The sequence below is a fragment of the Vipera ursinii genome (genome assembly GCF_947247035.1).
Source record: "Vipera ursinii genome assembly, chromosome: 16".
In the NCBI taxonomy this organism is placed as follows: Eukaryota; Metazoa; Chordata; class Lepidosauria; order Squamata; family Viperidae; genus Vipera; species Vipera ursinii.
In genome coordinates, this window is record NC_139529.1 from 4,417,486 (window position 1) to 4,433,621 (window position 16,136).

A 16,136-nucleotide genomic window follows, 5' to 3' on the forward strand; every position below is an offset into this window, starting at 1 on the left:
TTGAGAGATGGACAGCTGGAATAGGACTTCTCCAAAGGACTAGGGGGTATCTTCAGGGTAAGGTCCCCCAAAAAAGTAAAGATGGCAGCCACAAAGACCCGTGAGGCTCCTACCTCTATTTTGGGAGCCATTCCTTGCAGACACCCCCACCATCGAAACGTTGGCTGGAGCTGCGGGGAAGTCCTTCAAACTCCCAAATGCTACCATTGGTATATAAAAGCCAGCCTGAAATGCCTTCAGGCTACGGCCTCATGCGTGAATTGGGGGCGGGGGGGGGGGAAAGCCAACATTTCTCCTTGGCCCAGTCTCCTCCAGTTCTGGGAGAAATTATTGTCACGTTAGAAGAGTTCCCCCATAAATCAGGAATCCAACCCATGATTCTTGGTGCTATTTGACCAACTTGGGTTTCATCCACCAGGTGTGGGCAGGCGATTCAGTTCGTATCAGGCATCCCTGCAACTAAGGAACACATCTGAAATCTCTCCAAATCCCAGATTTTGATGCCCTGTAGCAGCCTTAAAACACCACGGATAAAGGGGGGGGGAATAGGAGAGAGAAGGCTTCCTACTCAAGCACGAATCAAAGGGCAGGTGAAACGAAGCAGCTGTGCAGAGCTAAGCAAGGAGAAAGCAGAAGTGAGCTCGTGCCTTAAAGTTGGCAAAGACGAACCTTGCTCATCTTCGTCATATAGGGTCATACACTAGCTATAAGGGTCTCTTGTTTGATTGGGTCGGACTAGACGACCTCCAAGGTCCCTTCCTATTCCGAGGCTGATTCCTTGAGGGTTAGAAGAAGCTCCTGGTCAGTCTTCTTTGAACTGTCAAGTGAAATGAAGCAGGGCGGTGCTCTTCCAACTCCCCAAACTTCCCTGAAAATAAGACCAGGTCTTAAGATTCATTTTTGCTCCAAAAGACACATTAGGTCTTATTTTGGGGAAAATACGGCACTAAATGCATCCATCTGGCTGACAACGTCAACCGGGGCTTGTGGCTCGGTGGGTTAGGACGCTGAGCTTGTCGATCAAAAGGTCGGCAGTTTGGCAGGTCGAATCCCGAGTGCCGCGTAACAGAGTGAGTGCCTGTTACTCGTCCCAGCTTCTGCCAACCTAGCAGTTCGAAAGCACGTAAAAAGGCAAGTAGAAAAATAGGGACCACTACGGTGGGAAGGTAACAGCGTTCCGTGCGCCTTTGGCGTCTAGTCATGCCGGCCACGTGACCACGGAGACGTCCTCGGACAAGCGCTGGCTCTTCGGCTTTGAAACGGAGATGAGCACCAGCCCCTAGAGTTGGAAACGACTAGCACGCATGTGCAGGGGAACCTTTACCTTTACCTTATTATGAGCACCCTGAAAAAAAAACCATGCTAGAGCTTACTTTCCACTTAGGGCTTATATTCAGGGAAACACGGTACTAAATGCGTCTACCTGGCTTAGGTCCTTAACTGGGGCTTATAGTTGGAGAAACAGGGTGTCCTTCTACTCCAAAACAGGTTAATCTCGGACTCTCCGATATTCTCCACCAACTCTTGAAAATTCTTTCTGCTACTTCACGGAAATAAGAGACGTCCTGTCTGCCCGTGCCCTCCTCCATCCCCACGGATGGGCTATCGCAACGTCGGTGTCTTCCCACGGGGACTTTTATAGTGTGCGGGTCCCAGGGGCTGAAGCCGATTTCCCAGTTCGCTGCAAAATGAGACGACACACCCAGCTTTTTGCAAAACCAGGAAATGCGCCCAGATTTTTATTTATTTTTTTATTTTTTGGCCAAACGGAAAAATGTGCCCAGATTTTTATTTTATTTTATTTATTTATTTTGCCAACGGAGAAACTGCAGAGATTTTTTTTTTTTTTTTTTGCAAAACGAGAAAAATATGCCGGTGTTTTTTTGTCCTCGGAACCGAGAAAGCCAGAGGTGCCTCTTGAAACGTTCTTCAGCTCCTTCTATGGAGGACCTCGTGCTGATCTGCACCGAGGCAAACCTTAATCCTGCCCCTCACCTGGGGTGGGCGAGGGAGACTGTTGAATCCTTGGCCAAGGATTCAAGGATAGTTGCCTGCTTGGCCCTGCAAGTAAGCCAAGGGTCGTTCTAGGCAGGAGTCAAAGACCACTTCTTGGGCTTTCTACTCAGGAGGAGCCCACCCCACGGATGAGGGACGGAGGAAGAGGGGGAGACAGCACCCACGGGTCCTCTGGAGAGAGACGCAACAAGGGACACACACAAACACACACACACACACACACACACACACACACGTCTGATTCCCTCCCTCCCATCCATCCATCCATCCGTCCATCCATCCATCCATCCACCCATCCAGATGAAGCTTAAAGAGTGGCGAATTTATGGCAGGATTAAGTTTGCGGGAACTTCCCGTGAACTTGCAAGGCGGAGGAACATCGGAGGAAAAGAACAACAGAGCTAATTAGAGGAGCTGGGCTGTCAGAGCAGGGCTGCATGGCTGAGTGCCAGCAAACAAAGGAGAAGGCTTGGCAATCAGCAGGATGGATGGAAAAGACTGCTTCATTAGGGATGATAAAACACGGGGAGGGAGGGAAAAGGGGAGAGGGAGGAAGCGGGCGGGGAGGGGGAGAGAAAGCCAGCTCCAGAGGGAAGGACGGGGAAGGGCGGGGGAGAGACTGTTTAATTAAGCCTAAAGCCGGCTTGTCACTTGCTGCAAACCCTTTCACCTTCGGGCTGGCCTTCTCAAGAGAGAGGACCTCTCTGCCAGAGATGGCAATTCCACCACTGGGGCGAAGGCTCTGTGTGTCTCTCTCTGTGTGTGCGTGTGTGTGTGTGTGTTGTGTGTGCGTGCGTGCATGTACGTGTATGCCAAATCGCTTGGAAGACCTCTGGAAGGAAGGCGAGTGAGAAAAAGGCCACGTCCCAGTGGGATTTTAAATACGCACTACCCAAGAAACGGGGTTAAATCTTATCCAATCAAAATAGACCTGGAAGGGACCTCGGGAGGTCTTCTAGTCCAGCCCCCCTGCTCAAGCAGGAGACCCCGTGCCATTTCATACCAGTGGCTGTGGAATCTCTTCTTAAAAACCTCTGACGATCAAGCAACCCACAACGTCTGAACGCAACCGTCTGTTCCACCGGTTAATTGTCTCCACCGTTAGGAAGTTTCTCCTTAATTCCAGGTTGCTTCTCTCTTTGATCGGTTTCCATCGTTTCGTGTCCTGCCTTCTGCTGCTTTGGAAAGTAAGTTGACTCCCCTCCTCTTCTTTGTGGCAGCCCCTCAAATACTAGAATGCTGCTATCGTGTCTCCCCTATTTCTTCTTTTCTCTGGACTAGCCAAACCCAAATCCTGCAAACATTCTTCATGTGTTTTAGTCTCCAGGCCTTTAATCCTCTTCGTTGCTCTTCTTTGCACGTTTTCCAAACTCTCAACATCTTCTTTTGTAAGGTGGTGACCAAAACTGGACGCCGCATTCCAGATGTGCCCTTACTAAGGCTTTACAATGCAGCACTTAATACTCCAGGTGATTTTGGTTCTACGCCTCTGTTTATGCAACCAAGGATTGTGTTCGCTTATTTTGGCTGCTGCCGCACACGGCCGGCTCGGAGTGATTAGACCACTTCTAACATAGAGTTTAAATTTCATTTAAAAAAAAAAGATTTTAGCCTCTTCTAAGTTCCTCTCTACAGGGATGCGGTGGCTCAGTGGGTTAGGATGCTGAGCTTGTCGATCAGAAGGTCGGCAGTTTGGTGGGTCGAATCCCGAGTGCCGCGTAGCAGAGTGAGCGCCTCTTACTTGTCCCAGCTTCTGCCAACCTAGCAGTTCGAAAGCACGTAAAAATGCAAGTAGAAAAATAGGGACCACTACGGTGGGAAGGTAACAGCGTTCCGTGCGCCTTTGGCGTCCAGTCATGCCGGCCACATGACCACGGAGACGTCCTCAGACAAGCGCTGGCTCTTCGGCTTTGAAACGGAGATGAGCACCGGCCCCTAGAGTCGGAAACGACTAGCATGCATGTGCGGGGGAACCTTTACCTTTACCTTTACTTTAAGTTCCTCTCTAAGCTGAAGCGTGCTCATTTGATGCAAACACCAGCTGCATTTCAGAGATTCTGAACTGCCACCCCAATCCTGGGCAACTGGCACCTTAGATGTCCTAATAACATTAGCCAAGGATTGTGTACGTGCTACATGAGTGTGCTGAAGCTACTACTGCAGTCACAACAGGCTACCTGCAGGTCAGGGGGCCATGATGGCTCGAAGAGGACCTCGGTGACTAATGAAGAATCTTGGTTCTAACATTGATCTAGAAGTACGTTTTCAGAAACTTGAATTCTCACATGGAGAAATTCAATCTGTGGTTAAGACACACAGCTGGCTACAAGCATTCCTTCCACCAGCCAGGGTCCGCTCTTAAATTTGATCCATCCTGTTGACCACAAGGCCAAATGACCCACCACATGTCAAGATGACCAGGGCATCCAAGCTGAGGGTTGAAACCAGCTGGATCAAGTAGACTAGAATGAGAGCTGAGAAGAGCAACAAAGATGATCAGGGGACTGGAGGCTAACACATACCAAGAACGGTTGCTGGAATTGGGTATGTCTAGTTTTATGAAGGACCAGGGGTGACATGACAGCAGCCTTCCAGTATCTCAGGGGCTGCCCCAAAGAAGAGGGAGTCAAGCTATTCTCCAAAGCGCCCGAAGGCAGGACAAGAAGCAACGGATGGAAACCAATCAAGGAGAGAAGCAACCTGGAACTAAGGAGAAACTTCCTGACAGTGAGGAACAATTAACCAGTGGAACAACCTGCCTCAAGAAGTTTTGGGTGCTCCAACACTGGATGTTTTCAAGAAGAGATTGGAAAGACATTTGTCTGAAATGGTATAGGGTTCATGCTTAAGCAGGGGTGGACTAGAAGACCTCCAAGGTCCCTTCCAACATTATTATTATTATTATTATCTTTTATTCATTAAACATGAAACTCAGTCAACTGAACATTCAAACTGACTGGCGCTGATGGTTGACACGGGTTGCTGCCAGCATCCTAGCTATCAACCGGGTACCTCCTTAAAATGTAAGATGTTCCAAGTAGCGCAGTTTTTTGCAGCTTTGCTGGAGTTATTGCAGGAATTATTATTATTATTATTATTATTATTATTATTATTATTATTATTATTATTATTATTATTATTATTATTATTATTATTATTATTTCAGCCCAACCTGGAGCAGAATACAGAATAACAGGGTTAGAGGGGACCTTGGAGGTCTTCTAGTCCAACCTCCTGCTCAAGCAGGAGTCCCTAAACCATTTCCAAACAAACGGTTGTCCAGTCTCTTCTCAAAAACCTCCATGACTTCTGGAGGCAATTTCCGTTCCACAAGGTTGCACAAAAGCATTTCGGCTGCAAACCAAGGTCACTTGAGGAAGATCTACTGCAGGGATCTTCAAACCTGGCCCTTTTATGACTTGTGGACTTCAACTCCCAGAATTCCTCAGCCAGGCACGCTGGCTGAGGAATTCTGGGAGTTGAAGTCCACAAGTCATAAAAGGGCCAAGTTTGAAGACCCCTGATCTACTGGGTGGAAAAGATAGCAAATACGATGCAATTTCTTTTTTTTTCTTCTTCCTCCCCCCCCCCCTTAGGTTGAAATAAAGCACTCAGAAAAATGGGATAGGGAATCGAAGCGCTTGACCAACTGAGAGACCTGATCAACACCACCTTACAGCACACGTAGGAAGGAAAATGATCAACGCACAAATCCATCACCGTGACGGGTGGAGCTGAACACCCACTGTTAAATAGGCAGAGTTGGCCAGCACACACTGGACGTTAAGAGCAAGCGGACAAGGCTTTAGGAGGGTGCGAGGGCGTGGACAGCCGTGAAATTCCCACGCTACGCCACAGTTGGACCGAGGTGATTTTTCTCCACCTTGCTTTTAAGGCAGGGATGCAACGATGGGGTTCCGTTCCTTCTCTTGCCGCAGAAAACAAACAAACTAGGAGGGGGAAAGAAAAAAAAGGGCAGGGACATTTTCGTCCAGTGAAGATCCTGGATAAATATTATAAGGAGTGGTGTTTTTTTTTTTTAAAAAAAATAAAGTCAGAGAGGATTCTTGGCAAGAATAACGAACCCCAGTCTCCTTTCAGCCGCTTCAGTTCTTCTGTTACGATCTCATCTGTTCAAGTCTCACACCCTTGGGATCTTAGCGAAAACATCTCTTCCGGCTGGTTGCCTCCTCCAGATGTTGGAATGATAACACTTATACGGTAATTTCGGGGGGGGGGAGGGATTGGAGGATGCCAGGTTGGCGATAGCTGCCCCGGGGGCCTGGCCTTATGGAGGTGGAAGAAGGCAAGTTCTCTGGCTCTATTTCCAAGATGGCACGTGAGGTTCTCCTGCTTGAGCAAGGGGCTGGACTAGACAGCCTCCAAGGTCCCTTCCAGCTCTATTCTATTCAATGGGCCTAGTACAAGGTAAGGCGGCCTTTGGACGATAGCTAATTTCAGACAGCAGCAGAGAGGGAAATAATGCCGGGGGCTCTGCAGGTCTCCAGCAGGTACAGATGTGGCTGCAGATGTTAGCCAAGCCCTGCTTTTCTAGGGGTCATCTTTCAAGTAAACACCCCCCCCCCCCACACACACAAACCAGTTCAATGGGTCGAATCCAGCAGCGATATGCCTCAAAGGGTTAATACTGAGCGTGATCATATTCTCTTGTAACTCCATACAGGCAGTCCTTCACTTCCGACCCCAATTGAGCTGAACCTTTCTGTCATTAAGGGAGACCTTTGTTAAGTGAAGGGACCCGGTGGCTCAGTGGGTTAGGACGCTGAGCTTGTCGATCAGAAGGTTGGCAGTTTGGCGGGTCGAATCCCGAGTGCCGCGTAACAGAGTGAGTGCCTGTTACTCGTCCCAGCGTCTGCCAACCTAGCAGTTCGAAAGCACGTAAAAATGCAAGTAGAAAAATAGGGACCACTATGGTGGGAAGGTAACAGCGTTCCATGCGCCTCTGGCGTCTAGTCATGCCGGCCACATGACCACGGAGACGTCCTCGGACAAGCGCTGGCTCTTCGGCTTTGAAACGGAGATGAGCACTGGCCCCTAGAGTCGGAAACGACTAGCACGCATGTGCGGGGGAACCTTTACCTTTACCTTGTTAAGTGAGTTTTGCCCCATCTTACGGCCTCCTTTCCCCTCGGCTGCCAAGGGGATCGTTGCAGGTGGTTAAGTGAGCAACCCGCTTGTTAAAATCTGGCTTCCCCGCTGACTTTTCTCATCAGGCGGTTGCGAAAGGGGGACCCCAGGGCGCTGCAACCGTGGTTAAGTATGAGCCGGTCGCCAAGCCTCCGAATTTTGATCGCCTGATGGAGGGTTGATGCTGCAAAGGTCGCGAGCGAGTCTCCTCCTCCTCCTCGTACCCAGTCCTAACTTTGTTAAGCTTTGGGAACGCTAGAGTAAAAACCCGCCGAAGCTTTGCAGGGAAGAGTCAGCCAGGGTGAAGAAAAGGCACCCACGAGGAAGGAGAGCAGCTCCATAGGAGACAAAGCAGAACCTACTCCAGCTTGGCCGAGCGGGGGTGGCCAACTGTCACTGTGTTGGTTTGTTGTGAGTTTGCCAAAGCCCAGCCGGCCGTTTTTAGTAAGGCGAAGAAGCGCTCAAAGGTTAGAGGCAGGCAAAGAGGCCTTTTACTCACGGGCCTGGCGGAGCGATGGATCTTGGGCTGTGGTGGTCTCGGCGGCGGCACGCTTGGCTGCAGCAAAGTGGAAACTTCAGTCATTAGACCCCCCCCCAGGGTGCGGCTCTCGCCCCCCCCAAAACATCACCCTCAGCAGGACCTCAACTTACTAGGACAAACTCCTTGCAGGTAGAAGGGATTTCAGATCCTTTGAGCTTGTTGGGCTTAAGAAATGGAGCGGAGAGCAGGAAGCCAAGGAGATGTGTCTCATCCCTACATCTTTATCAAGGCATTGCTGGATTTTTATTTTTATGATAGCTAGGCAGAAGTTGGAGGAAGAGACTCCCTTGTCCAAAGGTTGTTTTTTTCCCCAAAAGGCAACTGGGCTTTCCTGTTTCTCTTTAAAGACGTTTCGCTTCTCATCCCAGAAGCTTCTTCAGCTCTGACTGGATGGTGGGGAATGGAAGGATTTATACTCCTCACAGACAGCTGGTCATTTGCATTACTCCAGAGAGTCGTTGAGGCCACTTGGAGCTTTGCCCACAGCAAAGGGACCCAGGGCAGAAAATATCCTACACCCGTGGTGGCGAACCTGTGGCACGCGTGCCACAAGTGGCACGCAGAGCCCTCTCTGTGGGTGCGCGCGCCGTCACCCCAGTCCTAGGCCTTCAGCTGGGTTTTATAAAACTTTGCTTTAGGCCTCCGCCGCCATGTGCAAAAAAAAAAAAGGTTCAATCAATCAATCAATTTCAACTTCTTGTGGGAAAAAAAAAGATCTCGCAAAGTTGGAATTGACTGATTGAACTTTTTAGTCCCACCCAGTCTGCCGTGACCACCGCAGCCACGCCCACCCAAAGGGCCACGCCCACCCGGCACCCGACGATACGTAAGTGGGTTTTGGGTTGCAGTTTGGGCACTCGGTCTCTAAAAGTTTCGCCATCACTGTCCTACACCAAGAAGTCTCCGCACCCGTTTGCCCTACGCCAGTGACCCTGAGGACACAGGTGAGTGAGTTTTGTCCCATTTTGCGGCATTTCTTGCCACGTTTGTTAAGTGAATGACTGCGGCAGTTAAATTAGTAACCTGGCTGTTAAGTCATTCTGGCTTCCCCCATGGACTTTGCTCGCCAGAAGGTCACAAAAGGCAATCACAGGACACACCCACCCCGGGATGCTGGGTCCGTCAGTTGCCAAGCACCTGCTTGTAAATCACGTGTTCGCAGAGATGCTGCAACGGTCGCAAGTAGGGCCGTTGTCAGTTCACAAGGTCAGTAAACAAAGTGTTGTAAGTCAAGGACTACATTTATTGCCTCCTCTCCTAGGTTAAAGTTAAAGGGGGTGTCAGAATCCATTTATATCACATTCATAAATGTATGTTTAAAACATTATTCCCCCCCCCCCGGATTCTGCCATCTGCCGAGGAAGGAGGAGCGAATGTGGATTCAGCCTGCCTTAGGTTATTTCAAAGACCAAGGGAAACCTTTTGAACTGGGGGAACAAAGGGGAGGGTTAGGGAAGAAGGCATCTGGCCTATGTCTCCATTTGAATCTGTAAAGAAAGAAGGCAATAACCGTAAAGATCCGAAGTTCCCTTTTTTCCCACGAAAGGGATGACACGAAGTAAATGATGGGGGGATGACCAAATGGGGTTGAGGGAAGGGGGGGGGGGTTGAACCGGGAACTCTTTATAAAGTTTCAATCTGTAAAACAATACCAGGTCCTGTCTTGTATTTCTACAACCAAACATGTCCTAGTAAAAATTCCTTTTGGACTAGAACTGACTCCAAGAGTTTTTGTTTCCCTAAGACGTGAATTGGGGTGGGTCCTGACAGGGGGAGAGGTCTGCTTTTTCTCCCCTGCTTTTCGGAACCCCGATTTAAACCCCAAAGTCCTTGCCAGGTGCGACTCTTCCCGATCTGCATCCCCAGATAAATCTACTCCCTGGGGCCGGAGGCTTGTAAAATCTCCTTGCATCGGCTTCTTTCCCTTCTCAGCCGTGGCTGGAATTTGGTGCCTCTCTGGATGACAATATTTACCTGCCGAAGTAGGCCACGAAAGAGAGGGGGAAAAAGGGACGGGACGGCTGGCATCCTGGGGGTGGGGTGGGGGGGTGTCTGCTCTGAATCCTGGACCCCCTCCCCTCTCGTGCTCAAAAAACAGATCCCCGAGACATGTACATTACACGGAAACCAGCCTCAGAGTTGTGGTTAATTTGTTGATGCAGCAAAATGCATTGTTTCCAAAAGGTCAGGAAGGAAAAGTGTGGTAGAAGATCAGCTTAATTACTTGCCCAAACTGGAGCTTAAATTACTGCGGCAGGTCTGTGGTTAAAGGACCAGCCGTAGAGGGGGGAGTAATTAAGCAATAATTAAGCTTAAGTGGCTCATTTAATGGACTACAACCACCTTGGCTTACAACATTCCTTTGGGGACCATTTGAAGTTACAATGGCGCTGAAAAAAAGGGACTTATGACCATTTTTCACACTTACGACTGTTGTAGCATCCCTGTGATCACCTGATCAAAATAACAGAGTCTTGGCAACAGACTCGTATTTATGACGGTCGGAGTGTCCCGAGATCACGTGATCCCCTCTCGAGATCCTCTGACAAGCGAGAAGCCAGATTCATTTAACAACTGTGTTGCTAACTTCACAACGGGTTCATATTTGTGATGATCGCAACGCCCCGGGGTCACGTTATCCACATTTGCGACCGTCTGACAAGCAGAGTCAATGGGGAAGTCCAGGAATCAGACAGGCCAGGATACTCGGCACAAGCACACAAGTGGGCAGGTTGCTCTAGCAACACTCAAGTCCTCAGAGTGGGATTATGTAAGCAATGCCATCATGAGAGGCGAGGTTGCCTCCTCACGAATAGTCTAGCTGACCTGCTTTGTGCCTCTCTGCTCTACGTGTCCCTGGATCATGGAGGTGTGGACTCCACCTCCTTCTCATTGCTAGCGGGTGACAGCTGCTCCCAGTCCTCGCCTGGAGCCTCCTGGCCACCTTGCTGCAGCCTCAGCCTGTACTCCTCCCATCCACCCAGCTGAGGCTGTTCCATTAGGCTAGCACTCCCCGAGCCCTGATCCTGACCAACATTACAGAGTGCAGAGAAGAGCAACAAAGATGATCAGGGGACTGGAGGCTAAAACATATGAAGAACGATTGCTGGAATTGGGTGTGTCTAGTTTAATGAAGAGAAGGGTGAGGGGTGACATGATAGCAGCCTTCCAATATCTCAGGGGCTGCCCTAAAGAAGAGGGAGTCAAACTATTCTCCAAAGCACTAGAAGGCAGGACAGGAAGCAGTGGATGGAAACTCATCAAGGAGAAAAGCAACCTGGAACTAAGGAGAAATTTCCTGACAGTGAGAACAATAAACCAGTGGAACAACCTGCCTCCAGAAGCTGTGAATGCTCCAACACTGGAAGTTTTTAAGAAGAGATTGGACAGCCATTTGTCTGAAATGGTATAGGGTTTCCTGCCTGAGCAGGGGGTTGGACTAGAAAACATCCAAGGTCCCTTTCATCATCATCATCATCATCATCATCATCATCATCATCATCATAACATGAACCTCAGTCAACTGAACATTCAAATTGACTGGCGCTGATGATTGACACGGGTTGCTGCCAGCATCCTAAGTATCAACCAGGTACCTCATTACTACTAGTACTACTACTACTACTACTACTACTATTAGCATTATTATTCGGCTCTGCACTTTCCTCTATCAACTCAAACTCACCCTCCTCCTCTGAACTCGTGTCCGGAAAGTGGTCTGAGAGCGGATCCATGAAAGTGGACGCACCACATTCAAAAAGTCAAGTCATGACAATGCTATGATTTAAACCTTTCCACCTCTACTGTTCCTCCAAAGGGCGTCACCAGCTGAAGGGGGCATCACAGGGGCAGACCCCAAGTTCTCTTCCTTTTCAAGAAACAAAAACTGGCTACAAGATGCTTGGGGAAACCTTTGAAAGCTCCGCAAACATCACAACGAGGCCAGCCGGCCACTCACAGGAATGTCCCTCCATGAATGAATGAACGAACCTTTATTGTCAAAGTACAACCATGTATACACTGAGATTGGCTGAGCCTCCCTTCGTGCCCCCACCCCCAACTTACAGTGACACAAACCCTCCTTCTTATTACACCATGTGAGCTAATTGCACAGCGCACCGGCCTCGCAAGTCAATTATGCATAGTTTATAAAATTATTTCCCATTCCCATGAAGGTGCTTTTTCAGGAGGCAACTAGACATTCTTGGTTTTCTTTCACTTCTCATCCCAGAAGGGAATGGGAGGATTTATACTCCTTGCAGAGAGCTGGTCATTTGCATTTTTTAAAAGAGCCGTTGAGGCCACCTGGAGGCTTATCTGTGTCCTCAGAGTGGTGCAAATGATTCCTGCAGTCTGCAATTTTTTTCTGGAAATCTGTTCACGCCTCAGGTGACCCTGAGGACACAAATAAACCTACAAGTGCCCAGCGACTCTCAGAGCCGAAGAAGCCTCTGGGATGAGAAGCGAAACATCTTCAAAGAAGAACAAGAAAGTCCCGTTGCTTCCTGAAAAAGCACTTTAGGGGCAACCAGGACCTGGATGACGGAGAATCTCCATAGACCCCCCTCCGTGAAATCCTCCGAGACCAAGCAGGAGTGGCGGTGGGGTGTCTCCCCAAATTCAGGGTGCCAGTAAGAGGCTGATCTCCCACCCACCCCCAATATGCCAGAAAGCTGTCCATTCCGGGCTGCGGCGGGCATTTAAAAATCACAGCTAATAGGTTAACAACTGTTTTTCCTTCGCCTTCAAATGAAGAATATCAGAAAGCCGAGGGAATATTCGGCTTTCCAATTTGTACCAGCCTCTCCCTGCTCCCTGCAATGTGTGTTTGACAGAGCTGACATTTTGTACCGCTGTGAGACGGGAGGAGCGCGTGTGACATTTTTATTCACGGTAGCGAACGCCCTTGTAATGATCAGCCCTGGTCGATGCGCTGACTGTAGCAAGCCTCCAGCCCTGCGAGAACAAACACAAGTCGAAGGGAGCAGCGGCTCGGCTGCCTTGTTAGACAGCGCCAGGATCCTAACGAAGAGCCGCGTTTGGAAAATTTCACTGTCAAATCCTCAAGGACACTGTCAAGCGGAGAACTAACGGCATACATTTCTGGCGGGGAAAAAAAAAGCAGAAAATTCACCCAACGTGCAGGAAGCAAAAGGCACAAAGCTGGGCCGGTTTTTAAAACTTTAACTTCATAATAATAATAATAATAATAATAATAATAATAATAATAATAAGATGATGATGATGATGATGATGATGATGATGATGATGATGATGATGATAATAATCCTCCTCCTCCTCCTCATCATCATCATCCCTGGCCATTCGCGATGCTTCGTCTTGTGGGGCTGGCCCCTGAGATATTGGAAGGCCGCAATCATGTCACCCCTCGTCCCTTCTCTTCATTAAACTAGACACACCCAATTCCAGCAACCGTGTTCTTTACATCCAAAGGTTGCTTGCAAACGCAGGGCAAAACCAGGAGAAGAACCTCCCAACCACCTTGCGTTGTGTTGGGGACAAGAAGAAGAAGAAGAAGAAGAAGAAGAAGAAGAAGAAGAAGAAGAAGAAGAAGAAGAAGAAGAAGAAGAAGAAGAAGAAGAAGAAGAAGTCATTTGAGTACAGCCAAAAAGGTGTTTATGCTCTTGTCGTTTCCACCAGCAGGCGGTTGAGTTCTATGCATCCTCTTTGTGAGCAGATTAATGACTGCGACTGGTGGAGAACGAGACACCCATGACCAACTGTCAGCTCCAGTTGGGTGAGCCCTAATGAGTTAAAATTAAATGTTGCAGTTAGGCTCGGCAAACCGCCCCCCCCTTCGTCCCCTTCAGTTAATCTGTCACTTAATGAAGAAAAGTGCCTCGGACAGAGACAGCCAGAGCGAGGTGCCGGCTGACTTACAGCAGACTGATTAAGGATGTTCCCCCAACAGCAGCCAGTGGACTTCGGTGAACAAAATAAATAGACTGTATGCAAATGTGTTTGTCACTCTGACAGCACAACTCAATTAAGCCCAGCTCTGCTGGGGCTGGTGGCCTGCAAGCTTGCAGACGCCACTGCAGTGTTGAAACTGGGGGTATTGACCAGCCGTTGGTTTTGTCCATTATTTGGGACGGAGGGAGGGAGGAATATGCCTCAGGACTCCTTTTGCATCTTGCCATCTTAGAACAAACAGAACAGAACAGAACAGAACAGAATAGTGGAATGAAGAATAGAATGGAACGGAAATAGAATAGAATAGAATAGAATAGAATAGAATAGAATAGAATAGAATAGAATAGAATAGAATAGAATAGAATAGAATAGAATAGAATAGAATAGAATAGAATAGCAAAGAAAATATGGAATAGAATAGAATAGAATAGAATAGAATAGAATAGAATAGAATAGAATAGAATAGAATAGAATAGAATAGAATAGAATAGAATAGAATAGAATAGAATAGAATATATGGAATGGAATGGAATAGGATAGGATAGGATAGGATAGGATAGGATAGGATAGGATAGGATAGGATAGAATAGAATAGAATAGAATAGAATAGAATAGAATAGAATAGAATAGAATAGAATAGAATAGAATAGAATAGCAAAGAAAATATGGAATAGAATAGAATAGAATAGAATAGAATAGAATAGAATAGAATAGAATAGAATAGAATAGAATAGAATAGAATAGAATAGAATAGAATAGAAAATATGGAATGGAATGGAATAGGATAGGATAGGATAGGATAGGATAGGATAGAATAGAATAGAATAGAATAGAATAGAATAGAATAGAATAGAATAGAATAGAATAGAATAGAATAGAATAGAATAGAATAGAATAGAATAGAATAGAATAGAAAATATGGAATAGAACAGAACAGAAGAGAACAGAATAGAAGCAGATCTGGAAGGGACCTTGGAGGTCTTCTAGTCCAGCCCCCTGCTCAAGCTTGGCACTCTTGAAGTGCCCAGGAGATTAACTTTATGTTCTTTTCATTTGCCATAGGAAGGGGTGAAAAGAGGACTCCCAGATCTCTAATGCTCATTTTTTTAAAAAGAAAGAAAGAAAGAAAGAAAGGAAGGAAGAAGGAAGGAAGGAAGGAAGGAAGGAAGGAAGGAAGAAAGAAAGAAAGAAAGAAAGAAAGAAAGAAAGAAAGAAAGAAAGAAAGAAAGAAAGAAAGAAAGAAAGAAAGAAAGAAAGAAAGAAAGAAAGGCTAGGTCTGGGCCAGTCTGCGATGCCAGCTCACCCACAGAAGCTTCCAAAGGAACTTCTGCTACACTTGAGCATGAAGTTGAGTGGACGGATCTTCAGCGCGCACACGGCGTCACCCAATAAAGACTAAAATCCGGGTTGGCAATTGTAATTGGTTGAGCGGGGGTGGCTACAGAAATTGCATAAATACATTCACACTTCTTGAAGAGCCTGGCCAGGCCTCTGTCTTGGCCAAAGACTATGTGGGGTGAAGAACTGCCGGTCTCGCTGGGAGGATGGGATGGAGAGAGATGAGTGTATCTCAGCAAAAGATTGCCTGGGATAAGTTTCAATGAAATCATCATCTGAATAACAGAATAACAGAGCTGGAAGGGACCTTGGAGGTCTTCTAGTCCAACCTCCTGCTCAAGACATTTGAATCACAGATAGACCAGCATCCTATGTCCACAATGGACATCAGAAGACACCTTTTTGGAAGTCTGCCATCAGGGTTAGGGCTGAGCCTTCTTTTTCAAAAGTTGCTCTCTCGTTGCATCTTAAGCGTAGAATAGATCTGGAAGGGACCTTGGAGGTCTTCTAGTCCAACCCCCTGCTCAAGCAGGAGACCCTATGCCATGTCAGACAAGTGGCTGTCTAGTCTCTTCTTCAAAACCTCCAGTGTTGGAGCACCCACAACATCTGGAGGCGAGTTGTTCCACTGGCTAATTGTTCTCACTGTCAGGAATTTTCTCCTTAATTCCAGGTTGCTTCTCTCCTTGATTAGTTTCCATCTGTTGCTTCTTGTCCTGCCTTCGGGCGCTTTGGAGAATAGCTTGACTCCCTCTTCTTTGGGGCAGCCCCTGAGATATTGGAAGACTGCTATCATCTCACCCCTCACCCTTCTCTTCGTTAAACTAGACACACCCATTTCCTGCAACCGTTCTTTGTATATATAACCTCTATGTGCATTCACATGAGCAAAGGCAGTTCCTTCACGGGCTAATACATAGGACTGCTCTTTCAAAATGCAATATTTTTAAATATTACCACGCCTGTCTTCCAATATCACCCTGGATCTTGCATCCCTTGTATTTCCTCTCTAAGAAAGCAATTCTTTAATTACCTGCAACCTCTCAACGTGGCCCCTCCACTGATTCAAGAGTCGCCCAACCAAGACTACAACCGTTGGCATATCCCGTTGGCGTATCCCTCTCCCCCTCGTCCCCGCCCGGGCCCGCCAAGCAGCTTG

The 16,136-nt window shown here is 47.7% G+C and overlaps 1 protein-coding gene across 1 annotated transcript in view; it reads right to left on the minus strand.

Moving 5' to 3' along the window:
- The window catches only part of DENND1A (DENN domain containing 1A), a gene marked incomplete at its 5' end in the record, with an annotated part of 134,557 nt that overhangs the window by 13,719 nt on the left and 104,702 nt on the right, over positions 1-16,136 (minus strand). Inside the window, one exon of the mRNA XM_083374866.1 lies at positions 7,664-7,720. Coding sequence (XP_083230992.1) covers positions 7,664-7,720 — 57 coding nt within the window. The remainder of the gene's footprint in view (positions 1-7,663; positions 7,721-16,136) is intronic.